This window comes from Haliotis asinina, chromosome 5 (assembly GCF_037392515.1).
Source record: "Haliotis asinina isolate JCU_RB_2024 chromosome 5, JCU_Hal_asi_v2, whole genome shotgun sequence".
Lineage (NCBI taxonomy): Eukaryota > Metazoa > Mollusca > Gastropoda > Lepetellida > Haliotidae > Haliotis > Haliotis asinina.
The window spans coordinates 52,221,383-52,238,879 of NC_090284.1; the positions used below are offsets into that span (position 1 = coordinate 52,221,383).

Sequence of the window (17,497 nt, forward strand, 5' to 3'; positions counted from 1 at the left end):
GTTGTATTTCCGGAAAAATATGCAGAACTGAAAGTAACTAAAACATCACTTACGTGTACATATTTGGTGTATAATGTCAATGTTACACAGCAATTAACTCACATATTTTTTGTTTAGCAGATGCACGTTGTGGTTCGAGGATAAACGCAGGATTTGATGACGTCAGGATTGTGTTTACGCAATACTAGACAGACTTGATAACAAAATGTCGCTGAATACAGCTCATGCGAACGGCGGAGTGCTTATTTTTGCTGGGGAAAGGTAATATTTGGAACGTCAACATGTTTCACGTTTTAGGAGCAGTCTTTGGAATATTCAGAGTAATAGTGGTGTATAAGCTACTTGTGACTGAAGCTAACGTCAGTATGATCAAACACATCTATCCAGCAATTTCGAAGTTCCTGTTTAGTGCTTGACTTTGGACGTGGTCACAGATGTTGGTGATGACAAGTCATCATCACGAGAAATGAATCTAATTTCATATTGGGACTCCGGTGATTGTTATGAACTCGAATTATTTTGTGTTATTGTAGTGAATGTGACGGTAGAGGAGAGCCTTGACGGTGTCCAACCATTGGGTTGATGCTGGATTATAGATGATATTTTAGTTAATGAGTGAATAAAGAAATAATGGAAAGATTTCCGTCCGTGACCCCCGTTTATTTTATCATTCTATGATAAAGAACAAATGTTTATTTATCAAAAATCCTTAACATTAACCATTACTCGAACCCTAGACCACATTCTTGCCCTAAACCTATAGCCTCAAAATAATCCTAATAATCCAATAAGATACATTTCAAACATTTCAAGCGTGGGTTACTGGCTGAACTCTTGCCGAACTAATTATTGCTAACAACTTCTGGTTTATTTAAAATAGCGATGTTTCAATGTTGATTCTTACAACATCATCAAGTTTGAGTGACGACAATCAAGTGATGAGGGATAATATTATGTGAACTGAAAAGAGATCATAGAAAAATCAGGTTAATATAGATGTCATCTCTAGTGATGAGGCCACTTTGTGACTGCAAAATCACAGAAATTTATTGGCTAGAATGCAGTTTACTGGGCACAAACACCACCCTTTACGATCCTTAGGATTTGAGGTTAGCATAAGGTGAATACACCCGAACTGGCCTCTGGATATTTACTAATTTAGCCCGGACCGGCCCCTGGATATTTAACCCAAACCGACCCCTGGGTGACGGTAACAATGGTTATGGTAATTATCTTTAATGGCTAAAAATTACAATCTATTCCTTTTCGTAAGACTCAAATGACAATACAGACATATAAAGATTTCAATTCATTTGTTATACATAAAACATAGACTTTTTTTTTTGGTTTAAACATTATTTGTTTTCCATTGATGGCAGATCTGAATAATTTTACAAAGGACATGGTTTTGAGAGATTGGCAACAGACAAAGTTGCCCATATTAATGCCTCTCCCCCAATAATATGGATACACACTCAGACATCACACATTAATTAAGGAAAGCGAAACACATCCCGACTGATGGTGGTGGCTTCCAAGTGAATTTTCTTGGACTTAGACTGATAATAATGGTACAGTTTTAATAAGGTTGTTAAATATCAGTGTTCAGTTCTATATTTAGTGAATCGATTTTTTTCTTGAAAAAAACATTATAGACTGATGTTGCTAGATTATTACCTTCAATGTTATTAAATCGGCTATCATTGTGCAGAATAGTTTTGATGTCAAATCCTTTGGTGTTAAACTTAAAGTATTTGCTTAGTCTGATATGATTAAATCGAGGACACACCAGAAAAAATTCAACGTATACATACAGACAAAATGATTTAAATTAATATATGTTTTTTTTATAAAAATATACGCAAAGGGGAAGATAAGAATATACAGTAAAGCTGACATTGAGTGAACATGATAAGTGTCCAGTAAAAGCATATGCTTAAGACAACATGCATTTTTTCCCTCATGATAATCCATTCAAAGAAATATGAAAACAACTCATGTGTTATTAGTGTTTAACATTGTATCATTTTTGCAATCAACCCGTGAAGGTCCCGGGGTAGAATAGGCCTTCAGCAACCCATGCTTGCCATAAAAGGCAACTATGCTTGTTGTAAGAGGTGGTTAACGGGATCGGGTGGTCAGACTCGCTGACTTGGTTGACACATGTCATCAGTTCCCAATTGGGCAGATCAATGCTCATGTTGTTGATCACTGGATTGTCTGGTCCAGACTCGATTATTTACAGACCGCTGCCATATAGCTGGAATATTGCTGAGTGCGGCGTAAAACTAAACTCACTCACTCACTTGTTTTGCAATCAATCGTTTAGATTCTTACAAGAATTGCATAAAATTTCCCCTACCACAGTATTTCCATGATCAGCAGCACTTGCATCTTCGCTCGCCTCTCATCGACACTAATATTCACAAATGTATATTTTCCAACATTGATATTACATGTAAAGACATATAAATAATATATATTTCAACATTTATCTTAAAGGAACTTCAATTTATATGTCAGTGTAGAAATGTTTACTTCTCAGGGCCGGTTAGGGTCAATTATCAGGGGCCGGTTCGGGTCAAATATCAGAGGCCTGTTCGGCTTGGGGACGGCTCGGGGGTAATTCAGATGAGGCACCCTTTACGATCCTTAGGGTTTGGGGTTTGGGGTTAGGGTCTGGTGTGGTACCCTTTCCATTGGTACCCTTTCCAATCTTTACAGAGCGCTATTTAGCCTGAAAAAGTGCGCCTGGTAAAGTGCAATACTCCCAGTTGATTGATTCATGACAAAAATTGACAGACTTTGAAACAATTTCTTGATTGAACATTAAGCAACTAATGAGTGAAAAAATGATTTAATGAAAGTCAGGAAGTATAATGAATGAAATTGGGAAATATAAACTTATTATATGTTGGAAATGGTAACAGCACTATGAATATTACTGTGAAACTGGAGGTTAGAATTTAATGGAGAACACATGATTGGAAACATGGTATTTTGTCATTATTGCTGTTTGTACCAGTTAAAGGAATTCAACTGATAGACTTTTATCATGATGAATAATCTGAAACAAATAGCATAGAGACAAATGAATGAAGGTAGATATTGTGTAATACTAACAAATAAAACATGCAGTCAGGCCAGATGTATATCAAAGATCAGGATTAAACATTTCTAATAAAGGGAGTTATGTCATATTTGCCACTTTACTTATGTTTTCACAAGCTAAATAGAGGTGTTTCAGTCAGGTTATATACTGTAACCATGGTAACGTAAAATACCTATTGTTTTATTCCTGGTTGATGGATCTGTCAGTGTCACAATATCGTCATAAGCTGAGATGCTATGTTCATCAAGAAGCAGGCAGTCATGATTATAAAGGTGACAGAAATACTAAGATATCCGTGTGTAGTTGATCAAATGACTTAATGAGAATATAACTAAGATTGTTTTGTGTACGATGAAGTTTGTTGGACTATCCAACAATTCAGAGTAAACTGGAATTACTATGTAACTAAATGGCAACAAGCTTGAACAGTAACAACTTGCAATTCATTTCCTTTCTTGGAGCCATTTTTTCACCACATTTCGCACACTACATATTTATCTTTAATGATGAAGACAGAATTGATATGAACAATACTGGCCAAATGCACAAAATTTACCAACTGCAAAGTCACATAGTCTACAATTGTTTTAGTATATAATATAAAACTTACAAAAGGAGATTAAGCATACCCTACCAGATTCATATGAGTTTAGAAAATGCCACATTCGTGGAATTGCCATACATTACTTGATTTTAGTGAGTCAAGTCAGCAGGTTAAAATATCATATCCAACTTGGCGTCATTAAGTGTTTCTGACAAATTATGTGACTGCTTCTTAGCCAGTGTAAATGGTGGAACACTGGAGGTCATTGTACTATATAAAGTATCTCCATACTGCTGTAATAGTACTCTGTCAACTAAAGTTTTATTTTACCAGCATTTCTTAATCTAAGATCTGATTGGTTCATTTGGTCTTGTTTCATGCATGGGAGGAAATAATTTCTCAGCAAGAAAGAATCATGCTGCACATGGATATCTCGGCTAGAGAAAAACTTCATAATGTTGCATGACACGTCATAACTAAACCTCTGCCTACTATAATCAGACAACTAATTCCTATCAATTTGTGGGGTTTTTTTTAATTCTTATAGTTGTACAAGGTCAGATTGAAAAATAATTGCAGTCTCATACTGTCTCTTAGATTATAGACCACACGCCTCTGGCTGTAAGAGCAATTTGTCATTCTTAGTATTAGAATAGTAAGAGGATAGATCATTTTAGAAAGAATTCATTCATTGTAAGTACATTATAAGTTTTCTCATATCTGATCACAGTAAGTATTGACTTGGACTTGTCAGGTTCTTGTTCTTTAAACGGTCGAAAATCAAGAATATACTGTCACCAGTATTAGCATTGGTTTGGTATGAATAGCAGCGTCATTTGAAGTTTAGGTGTATTGCATTGCTTTCTGGTTATTTTCAGAATCCTGATCTTTTATGATGGAATTGAAATGTCCTTTGATGGCCCGAGTGGTACGCCTCACTTCAAAGGGAAGAAGAAGGGGAATGTCTACCTAACTACTCATAGGGTAAGAAATGATTTTAAGTCTGTTTTCAAAGTTCTTGAGGGCTTATTTTTTTATTCCTGTGCAGTTTTTGTACCATTGGGATAGTCATCATGAATCGGATGGATGAAGGCTGTGCTATTTTGGTGTGTACCTCAACTAGACATTTGCAGTAGTGCATCAGAATCTGTGTTTATTTTGTTTGTTGTTAGCATCATGCTCAGCAATAGTATAGCTATATGTTGGAAACCTGTTAATAATTAGGGATGTCACCATTCACCAGTACACTGATGCGTGATTTTATGTGATGTTATATCCATTCATTCCTTTTACAGATATCAATTGCTATTTTCAGTCATAACACATTTGTGTCTTCTATTTTTTACACAAAATGGCAAACATGACTTGTTGAGAGTGAGTGATGGGTACATGGCTAATGGGTAGTAGTCCTTTATCTATTAATCTACAAATAATTATCCTTTCAATGCACAACACTACAAAAACAAAATAAGTCCCAGTAGTATGTGGAACATAATGTGGAAAATATTGATGACTGAGTAGGATCATGCAGGTTTGTAAAAACTTCTGTACTGCCAAGAGGATGTAATGGAGATTTGTACTGACTATGTCTGTTTTGTGACAGGTGATTTTCAACTGCACTGACCCAAAAGACCAGATGCAGTCCTTCAGTATGCCCTTCCTGAGTATGCGAGACCTGGAGCTGGAACAACCCATCTTCGGTGCCAACTACATAAAGGGCCGTATCCTGGCAGAGGAGGGAGGTAGGCAAACACTTTGAAGTTCAAAGAACAGAACAATTATTGCACTGCATGTGACTATGATTGATGGTGATATATCAGTTTTGTGGCTTGTTAAAATATCAAATGATAATACTCCTAATGCATATTGTTTGAAGATTGAGGTGATATGAGAGTACCCATTCAGTGCTGCTGCTGAATAACAATGAATAATAAATGATTCTACATCATTCGAAGGGAATAAAGATTGATATCTATGTATGTCAGATACCATTTACTTTAAATTAACTTCAGAAGCAACATCAGGCTAGATACCTTAAAACAGATTGTAAGGAAGGTGGTATCTGACAGACTTGAGTGCATAATAAGCGTAGTGTTTCTTCCACAAGAAAATCGTGTTGTTTTAGCATCATAACAACAAACATTTTATCTGTTCTCATGGTCACAGTGGCACATAAAACCTAGCAACCATTTCACAAACCTCTTGTAAGCATAAGATCTTGTAACTTTACTCCAAGCATTCTTACTTTTTAAGTTACAACTCTGAAGCCAGCTGACAGGTCAGACACAAATGGACGCCTGTACTAAGTAAGGGAGATAACTCTAAGTGAAGCTTTTGGACAAGGACATAACTTTCGAGCAAACATGAACTAAGAAGAAAACAATGCATCCGGGAATGCTGACACTTTGACCTAATACCTGAAGCAGGGAATCAAGTGCTGAGAGATACGGCAGTCAGTTAATCAATAAAAGATAGGGTTAAAGTCTTTAACTATGTCATTGGAAGGGAACTGTTTCATGTTTCCACATGTTATCCACATTTGATGATTCATTCATCTGTGTTGTAGGTAACTGGACAGGTGAAGCTAAATACAAGATGTACTTCACAAATGGTGGAGCAATAGAGTTTGGTCAAGCCATGATGAAAGCTGGGCAACTGGGTTGGTATTTATATGGTCATTCTTCCAAGCCTATAAGCAAATGGGTTGCTGATTTAGATATATTTCTTAGATATTAACAAATCTTCTTTATATACATGCTTTATGAGATTATGATGATACTAAATGATTGATCTTCATGAAACTCTGGTAATTCATGTGCCTATATTATATTGTACATCATTTCATCTACTTTTTATCCAAACACTCCAGGGTTTTAGTAATTAAATATTAACGTTGATAGTTGCTATTAAAATGTGACTCCTGTGGTTCAGATATGTTTTCTTAAGAGATATTATGTTGTGAATCATTTTCACATTTAATGTTACTTGGACCTCAATTCGTTTCAGCTTCACGCAACAGGCCACCTCAGCCACCACCTTACACTCCACCAATGGGCAATGTGTACCAGGCCCCACCCCCAGCCTATGCCCCACCCCATACTCCATACTATGACTGGGTCCCATATCAAACATTCCCTACAGCTCCCCCACGTAAGTACTGCTCATAAAAACACTTTGTTACTGAAGTGCTTTATCAGTTATTATTTTTATCTTATATATTTCCTTATCCTGACTCATGCTTAATTGCTTATCACCTCTTCCCTGGCGAAGGTAGTGGAGTACCTGAAATCACTTGAAGTTCCCTTCTAAAAGAAGCAGACGTAAGAAACACTCACCCATGAGTAGTCTGCCCTTTCCCACATAATTGGTCAGCTGACCGACCATGCTGGAGTTACCTGGGGTCTACACTATGGCAATAAGTTTTTCAACTATTTTGGTCCTATAACTATATTTATGTCGAATACATATTTGGTTTATGTATATATGTCACAACTCATTTATTTGTGATTATTGTGTGTTGATATAGCACATATTTTGTCAACCAAGACTTAATCTCAGTGGATGAAATCGTGTTTACAGTGTAGATTATGGTTGACCTGCTCTTAGTTTTTCCAGAGTGTAAGCCCTTATGTTCTTCCACTATTTCCTGAGAAATTTGCAGAAATTTATCATGTTCAGAATTTATTGTATAAATTTGTTCCTTTAACAGGTGTGCGAGGGACAGGCAACGCCGACTTTCATTAGTCATGCATGTCTAATCGGGTGATTTAGCTTTGGGTTACCCTTTCTTCATTAACTGCTGAATTTCATTTCACTTACCAGTCAGGCGTCTCTCCGGGGTTATACCTTGGGCCCAGCGAGTCATCCCCTAGACCACAGAAGAGTACTTCATCAGGAACGGGGCTGTCGCAGCCTAAGAAGTCCAGATCACCATCGTCGTCGTGGATGCAGTCGTCTGCAATGAAGTCGTCGCAGAATCAACATTCTTCAACGAAGAAGTCCTTCGGTGACAAGATCAGCCCTCTACAGGAATGACATTTCTATGATAAGTCGGCGTTGATGCTACTCTTCGTACAGAATGTCAACTGGCATAGACAACTCCAGGTTGTCAGACAACGTATCCTTTGTCAGCAGCCACGGTTATCACCGCAGATATCTCTATGAGTTAGCCATGACTGCACTCAACACAGCCGTTTGACACAGATGCCTTCATGCAACATGAGTCTGGAAAAGGTCATGTTGAAGAAGAACGAAGACTATAATCTTAAACTACATCGACTGATACTCCAGGTGAGCACTCAACTAGATCTGCTCTCACTCCAGAGGATGAAGAGGAGGCGTATGCACGCACATGTTCAGGAATATTGTCACCGTCCTTATCATCCCGTCGCAGTTCAGAGAGAGATTCTCCCACGTCGAGTGAGTGCACAGGCTCACGTGGGTGAGTGCTCTCACAGGTCTACTCGTCAGCCGAGAAGATCTTCAGCAGTCTCCCCAGCTCATTGAAGACGCCGTCAGCACTTGTTGTCCGCTTCAGACCTGGACTCACATGAGAAGGATCATCGGCATCCATCAAATAGTCACACTCACGGAAGGATGAAGACAGATATTACAGATCGTCTAGGACTCGGAAGTCACATCGTAAATCACGAATAGTCTGGACTTAAACTCACCATCCAAGGACTCCAACGAACCCAACACTTATAGGATGAAGAAGGAGGGCATACGTTTACGTTTCTGCCGATAGATCCGATATCTACGATTTCTGAGAAGTTATCTACGGCATTCAAGTGAGCAACCAAGTTTCAACAACAACCTTTGCCACCTTTCAATGCTCCATCAGAGCACCATATGTAGACGAGACATACAAGATCATCAGCAGTCCCCACAACAGATCTTACAAGATAAACAAAAAGCGGCATGCTCAGCTGGACACCTCTACGAGACACACCTTTTTCGGATGGGCTCGATTTAGAGCCATCAATGAGACTCTCATTTCAAGTTCAGCAATCATGTGAACGAGGAAGAGTGAATGATCCTATCAAATTTCGCCACTCAGAAGAAGGATCAGGAGTTTACGTCAGAACACCTTGTCTCAACCTTGCGGGACTGAATCTACTTCAAGATTGAAGAGCTAGCAGAGATGATCGCCCAAGACTTCAGAGAAGTCATGATGATCAAGTCCATCTACCTTTTGACAACGGTGCTCAAGCACACAAGTCAGCGTTACACTGACAAGTCCAAGTTCAGATAACGAGAGATAAGAAGTCTAATACCAGAGCGTCCAGGAGGTAAATATTGAAGATCAGGGTCGGAACGACTGGAGTTTTCCACCCTCAGCCGTTCCCATACAACCGTCTCCAGTGTTGGGATGTCTTCAACTCGACTGGAAGAATTGGGGAATTCTCAACGATGAATACGTCATGAAGATTCTTCGAGACGACTACAACATACCACTGCAAATGACACCTCCGATCAGTTGTCTGCTACACTGGTGATGTCACGGCTACAATCTGATTGGTCCCCAAGAGACAACGCCCTACAAAGAAAGCCGGTGACGTTACATCTACAATCTGATTGGTCCCTGAGAGATAACGCCCTGCACAGCCAGCTATAAATAGACTTCCTTAGAATGTCAACTCGTTCATAATGTACAATGTTGATGACCTGAAGATGGAGAATGACGCATCTTCACAGCATACAGGCTCAGCATGAGAGAAGTCACCTCAGTCTACAGTTGGACTTCACCATCAGGCTACTAACTCAGCTCGGATGACTTGAGAATCTAACTCCTAGGGATTTGATTCATCACTACGTTGAAATGCATCGCTGTCCCAGAGGATCGGTGGTTATCTACGTCAGTGATAATGGCTTCTCGAACTGCTTACGTCACCTCAGGATATGACTAGACGAAGAAGCCTACTACTACATCTATGACAGCGGTTGCTGTGTCACTGTTTCACGTCATGACCGGTTTACGACGCTGGACATCTTGAGACCATACCCTCTATGGTAGACTCGCCAGTCAATGTCTGCGCAGGAACTTACATGTTAGAGCCGGCATTCAACAACCATCTTTAGGGAGGCACACCTCTCCAAGGATGGAGTGCCCATCTGAACAATGAGGTTGCAGCAGGATTCTGGAAGAAGGGAGATCGAACTCTTCACATCAACCAGTTGGAGATGAAAGTGGTGATGCATGTTATTCCTCATTGGTCGACAACACTGAGAGAAAGCTACTGATGATCCACACAGACAACTCAACAGTAGCCTTCTACATAAACAAGGCTGAACGAGACCTCCATCTCGACTACACCGGACGTTTCTACTCTTCGACATGGTCGACAGTCTGAATCTCCAAATAAAAGCATCTCACATACCAGGAGCCCGCAGCATCATGGCAGACACCTCGTCGTCTTCGTCCATCGCCAACGGAGTATATGCTGCATCGAGAGACGTTTCAACTAATCAGCTGGAGGTCCGGATCACTGCAAGTAGACTTATTTGCAACAAGGCTCAAATAACAGACAGCAACCTTTGTGTCACCAGTATTAGATCCATTAACTTGGGCATCAGACGCTCTCAGCATCTTGTGGGAAGGACTAGATGCATTCACATTTCCACCTCCAGTGCTGCTACCAAGAGTCATTGAGAAAATCAGACAGCTGCCAGATCAACCAGACAGACAGTTCTGCATACCGGCCTTGTCTTCAATCGTCTGACCTCATAATACGCAAGACTTATCATTATGTCCAGTCAGAGCATTGAAGATATACATTGCCTGTACCAAGTCTAGAAGACGAGGTTTCAAGCACTTGTTCATCCTTTTATCTACTGAGACACCTACGGAAGTATCCCACAACACTACCTCAGTGTGTATCAGAGCTGTTATACTGATAGCCTACAAAGCAGCAGGATTGGAACCTCAGCAAGCCTCCAACCCACATGGAGTCAGAGCCTTGGCCTCTACACTAGTGCCACATGGGAATTGCTCGCTATCAACTTTAATGGAGAGCTGCTTTTGGAAATCCCTGTATATGTCAACCATTACCTACAAAACATAGTCACAGAGGACATCACTGGCATTCACCAATTTGGGCCTCTTATAGTTGTGCAGCAACTAACGGCTCCCCGGAGGCACTCAGTTCACTGACCCATTTTGTCACGTGACTGGTGGAACTCTGCGGAGTATAATGGTGGAGAGTCCATGCACACGTCTATAACAGACAAGCATGAGTGATTATGACCCTGTACTCGTAATGAAGATACTTGTACATGAAGAAGGGTCTTGATGGGAATATCTTCACATTCAGTTGCATCAGACTCTAGCAGACCGCTACTTATTTTGGATACCATCACATTCCAGTCAACGAAGCCTTCTGCAGAAGATAAGTTCGACTGGATGTGATCCCCCCCCCCCCCAGAATCTGCTATGAATATCAGAAGAACAGGACCGAATTATCGCCATAACAAGTTCCTGTTGGGGGGACAGCCAGCAGAATCCAGCGTTGCCTGACCCACCGCTGTTTCTGATGGATTCTGTAAGCAATTAAGCATGAATCAGGATAAGGAAAAATATGTAATTTTCTGAATAAAACTGATATTTTATACGTATCCTGACTCATGACAAAAGCCCTCCCAGCCACCCATCACAGGCACGCTGAACTCCTATGATTCTCGTGTCAGGCGATTTGCAGGAGAGAATGACAAGCGTGGTCAGTCAGCTGACCAATTTCGCGGGAAAGGGGAGGCTACACATGGGTTAGTGTATTTTTACATCCACTTCTTTTAGAAGGGAACTTCAAGGGATTTCAAGCATTCCATTACCTTCGCCAGGGAAGAGGAGATAAGCAATTAAGCATGAGTCAGGAAAAGTGTAAAATATCAATTTTATTCAGAAAATTACATTATTTACTTGAACTTGTGTATTTGGGAAATATTTTCTGATAAACACAACAGAAATAAGACTTATATAACCAGTGTATCAGACATGAAAACATTAATTGGCTGAGAAACTTTCACAATTAATAGAGAACCCAAGAGACCATTTTCTGATGTTGCAAAGGACATAACTCTTGACAGTGTTTAATTGTCAGTGTTGAAAGTTGTAGCAGTAACCTGTCATTCTTTGTGTCTCCTTGTTTTACTCCATCTTTGGTTTGTGACAACAGAGAATGGAGTGTACATGTCAGAAGCTCCCCCACCATACCCTGGAGTGGACCCCAATGCTGCCCTTTACCCCCAACCTCAGGCTAATGGCCATGGTATGTATTACATATGCTGTTTATGTAGTGACTTTGTACATTGTAGGCTGGTAGGGATGTTCCCTTCAGTTAAGTAATAAGAGAGAGTCATTGCTTTGAAGCAGTGTGTGAAATTTTCCAAAGTTTCCAAATTTTGCTAGCCAGCCAGGATAGTTATGCCTGAAAGTTCCTAGCCCTCAGAATAATTCACTAGTCCAACATTTGAATGTAGAGACACGTGTTTCATCATTGAGCATTTTAATTAGGCCATAATCTTTCATGATTTAAAAGTGTATTATAACTTAACATGTTCCCTGCCATGATATTGCTTGAATGTTGCTAAAACTCACTCACTCAAGTGCTCACTGAAGAGCAGTTCTAAGATGGAGTCATCACAGCTTCATGAAATATTCTCTTTTGATGGAACCTCATGGGTGATACTCTGTTTCATATGAAGTGTGAACTAAATATTCTATGTTGGTACTTGGATATCTAGAAGATAGAACTGAAATCCAGACACTGGGCAACCAATGCTATGTAGTACCGTAGAGACTAACGTCCGATGTGTCTGTTACAGATGCGAAGGCAAGGGAGGCAGCTGCCAGTGCGTACTACAGCCCAGCCAATCCCCACAATGTCTACATGCCCTCGGACCCTCCTCCATCATATGACGAGGCATCCAAGAAAAAAAACTAGATCACTTCATGGCTCAGAGTAAAATGTTCTCTGGAAAATCATGACTGAAATTAAATGAAAGTTGTATAGTTGCAAGGTGCAAAATACTGTAAACAGGAAATATTCTGTGTGCGTGTATATTTTGCGAATTTTGCGTTTCTCTTCCCCACGCAAAAAATTCTCTGCATAGTAATATTACGTGACGTAAATTTACTTCAACAACTATTTAGACATTCCTTCAATATTTATCTATACACACACCACAAAAGAAATATTTCTGATGACTTATATACTTTATTCCTTAAATACACCGACAAATTCTACACAAAATAATAACAAATTGGATGCAGCACTCCCAGACAGTTTAATCAGTGTCACATAACAAATACTTTAATTTTGACAAATAAACTTACTGGTGGATTATCGCATCGAGAAGACCGGATGCCCTCCTTTCACGAATGATTGAGTCTTTGTTTTTCTTCACACCATCCAAGCTGGACAGGATCCACCTGGCATGGAGAGGTTTCAATGTGCTAATGCGTAGATCAACATGTTGATCACCCCCGTACTTTAGATTCTTGGCAACACAATCAGCATACCTGCTCTCATTAAGAAAGATTCTGCCCATGTTTTACTTAAGGAAACACGTTTAGTAATGGTTGTGTCATGACTACCACTATTTAAAGACTTTGTTCAATGGTCTGATTAACAGCAGCCATCCTCTTGGCCTTCTCTGGTGTCGAGGCCTTCGAGGGATCTGGTAGGCCCATCTCTCCACACTTCTGTACAGTTACAAACTTCCACATTTCGATTTTGTGAGAGATTGACCAATCTGCCGTTTATAGTCACATGCCGACTGACACTGAGTTGATACTGTTCAGATCAAAGGGATCAACAAGAAGCGATGTAGTTTAAGTTAACAATGTTGGTTTTGCAAAGCCTCCTACTCACAAAAATAATACGTCGCAGAACAGGCTGGTGGTATGTTGACGCAAAATTTTCAAGACGCAGAATATTTCCTGTTTACAGTATGACCTGGAAAGATTGCAAGTATTCATACTCTGGTTTTGCACATTAATGTGATATGAGAAATAAAACATTAAGATATTTATCAAAAGTATTATTTAGATTGTCCTTTACACCTGTGATCTGGTTTCCAATTCTCATCATTGTATACTTACATGTTTAGTATGCTGATATTCTTTCTTCTTTAGTGACAGCATCTACTATTTAACATGCACTAAAATGCAGTCTCGTTTAGTGTTTGCTGTGTATTGTTCCATCAATATTTCAATAATTTGATAAAATGAACTGAATTTTATCCTAGATTCTGTTCTATCTCTTCTTGTTCATTTAGTACATTTATTACTTTTAAACCATTCTCTATTGTATAATTGTTTATTGTTTTGGCTGTTGGCCTGTAGGGATATCTGGATTAGCCCACCTGTTGTCGATGTTGTACATTGTGTATATATGCCTCTGTACATTACTTTGTTTGTGTGACACAAGTAAAAGTATGTACACAAAAGACCAAGATTCCTGAATTACTTGTAAATAATGCTGTTAATATTTTCTGCTTTTGTTGGGTTAATCACAATACAGTTTGCGAAAATAGATCCAGTAGATTATGTCCAGTCATTGCCTTTTTAGAGATTTAACTTTGTGATCACTTGATTGATAGTATAGTAGATGATCTTCTTTATCAAATACAGCAACAACACAGAATATCATCCGTATCTTCCGCCTATTGAACACTTGAATTTATATAATGAAATCTTTGAGTTTGACCTAAAGTTTGTTCATGCTTTTTCTATTGTGTTTCTAAGTACTAGTTGTGTTTGTCAAATATAACATGCATAGTGAATTCAAGGGCTTCATTAATTAGTATTTGCTGAGCCTTTGTTTCCCATTTTTGGAAATAACTGCATCAAAATTAACGTCAGGAACTCATGAAAACCTCACATATACAATACATGTGTCTATGTCATAAGCTGTGACAAATAAATGCTATTGTTACATGATGAATTCATTTTTTTCTTATAGTTGTTATTTGAGCTTGTTGATGTTATAAATCAAATTTATTGTCAAAATCGTACAAAAAGATGGACATGCAATGTAAGAGAGGTTGTAGTTACTGCATTAACACCCTGACTTGACGCCCGATTCCCATGGAAGCTGAAAACTGGGTTACCACCTGACCTGTGCTTTGATGATGAATCATGGTGTCTAACACACTGTAATGGATGACAGTGCGTCATTCCATAACTGTTATAACCATTGCCATGACAACCATAATGCAAATATCAGTCTTTCGGTGCATGTAATAATGTTTTCATACTCTTCTGTCATTTTTGAAAATATTTTCTGCAGGAATTAACACCAGCACTAGTTATCAAATTTGATGTGTGTGAAAAATGATAACATGTCATGTTACATTATTATTATTGGTGACGTGTGAAGTAACTAGGTACCAGTTGAGTCCAGCTCACTGTGCCCACCCCTGCACCGACTTACTGAAGCTCATTATTTTCTGTGTCATGTCAGAAGAAGAATTGTTTGACAACAGTTTCTTTCTTTTTGTCAAATAGTTCATTTGTAATTGTCTGGTTCAGTAAATGACTATGTAGTTTTTGATATCAGCCCCAAATTCTTAATGCATTTTTTTAATAGTTACTGTAAAATCATCTGTTTTCATAAAAGACAATGTAGTTTTCAATAATGCATAGAGGTGATCTGTGTGAAAACATTGCATGTTATTGTACACATCTTGATGTGCCTTTGTTGATATTCTCAGTAAATGTGACTGAAGCTGAATTACCTTGTTGTTTACATAACTTAATATTTTGCTGAGTTGGTTTGTGAGCTGTTCCATATTCATTTGTTTTTTATCACAGGTTTCTCTGCACCATCAAGCATTACCTCTCCAGGGATTTCAATGATCCCCTTTATGGCTTGACCAGCATGTGACGGTGAAGGTAGTGCTAGAAATACTTATATAAGACAAATGTTCTGGATGTCATGTTATTTTTGGTTTACACGTTTCTCGGCTATTCCTTGCCACTTCATCAGGTGGATGGCTTACCAACAGTTAAACAGGATATATATACTGGTAATGTACATGAAGCAAGAGTTATGATTTTAAGCATGTACATACAATAAAAAACAGCAGATAAAAGAGAATTAAAATATACAAAACTCGGTACGGTGTTGTTACGGTGGATTAAGCATTAGAAGCCAATGTGTCTGATTGGGGTACAATAGCCCTCACTAGTGTACACCAATCAGACACATTGGGAAAACAAATCATCTTGTAGCAGAGGAGGCAGTGTCGATACGTTCCTGGATGTCACTGACAGGTTTGCTCACTTCCATTCAGGACTTTAAAACGAGAGGCAGAATACAGCTACGAGAGACACAAATGTGGCTAAATCAGTTTTGGCATCTGGACCTAAAAGATGCAAATATTCCCCCCCAACATAATGCATCAGGAACTCTTATGGTGGACAGTTGACAGCAACATCCTTTCGGGTATCCACTTGAGTCATCCCCCTCCAGAGGTCATGATTTATTCAGACACTTCAACCACAGTGTAGGGCATTCATTTGAACTCTCATCAGGTTCAGGATCTTTGTTCTGTGGAAGAGAGAAAGCTACATATCAACTGTCTCAATGTGTTGGCTCTTCAGAAGGCTCTTTCACAATGATCCTGGAATCTGCACCTGAAAAGTATGATGTTAGTTACGGACAACAGTGCAGGAGTGGCGTACATAAACAAAGATGGAGGAACGAGATCTTATCAGCTTCTTCAGATCACCCAGTAGTTATTAAGAATAGTGGACAGGATGAAATGTGTTATCAGAGCACATCACATTCCGGGAAAAATAAACATTTTGGTAAACTCGCTATCCAGACAAGATAGGATTGTGTCGACAGAATGGACACTCAATATGGAAGCATTCAAGCTTATTTCAGACACTTGGGACACTTCATCGATTTTTTTTTCTGTTGTTGTGTGTTTGTGTGTGTGTGTGTGTGTGTGTGAGAGAGAGAGAAAAAGAGAGGTTCCTCGAACAAATGATGGGTGACATAACATCAAGTGAGGTAACACTGTAGTGTAGGTTAGGATTACACCAATAGATAGCTATGACTTAGGGTTAAAATGGTGTAAGGAATTGCCTGCTTATATCTTCATTCTTACACACCTACAATTCCGCTCCCCAATACCAACACAATTTTGATATGAGGTATAATAATAATAATAAACATAATTTATTACTGTGTCCTATGTTACATGTAATAATAAATGAAACCAGATTGTCAATGGGAGGAATTATTAAAGATCTTTGTACATGAAGACTGTCATTGATAAAATTCACCTAAACTAATGTGATGAAATTAAAGATAATTTTACACAATACAAGAAGTTATGTCTCTTTGTGGACAGCTTCTAAAACATATTCAAGATGCTACCAAGATGATATCCAGACACAAATATGGCACCTCTCACCAGTGGTGTAGACTATGTTTTCTTTTGGACGTTTTTAACATTTTGGTAAAACTTTCTTCTCAGATATTTATCAAATGTGGATAATTTTTTTATGAATGGTTATTGAGTGAGTGAATTAAAATTTAGTCACTTTGGCAATATTTCAGCCATATCATAACTAGAATGGTTGATGATCTTTACAGTTAACATTGATATGCCATCTCGAACAATAAGCATGATGCTACTGAGGATCGACTCCATGCAATGTATCAATGGGAAATCAAACAGTGTAACTATGTGACATGGACAAAGTGTTAATTTGTAGGTAGTCTAAACGTTTTTAAGATTGTAATTCAAAAGTATGGATTCGAACTCGCAATGGGATTGTTCAAAGACCATAACTGTTGAAAGCCAGCAAAATTACTAAGTTACCTCCC

The 17,497-nt window shown here is 38.8% G+C and overlaps 1 protein-coding gene across 1 annotated transcript; it reads left to right on the forward strand.

The window, feature by feature from the left end:
- Positions 1-7: 7 nt before the first annotated feature.
- LOC137284763 (WW domain-binding protein 2-like) lies at positions 8-15,772 on the forward strand. Its single transcript, XM_067816730.1, has 7 exons — positions 8-261; positions 4,535-4,640; positions 5,260-5,398; positions 6,223-6,315; positions 6,663-6,806; positions 11,828-11,920; positions 12,477-15,772. The coding sequence occupies exons 1-7, from the start codon at positions 206-208 to the stop codon at positions 12,593-12,595; spliced, it is 750 nt and encodes a 249-aa protein (XP_067672831.1). The 5' UTR covers positions 8-205; the 3' UTR covers positions 12,596-15,772.
- The last annotated feature ends 1,725 nt before the right edge of the window (positions 15,773-17,497 follow it).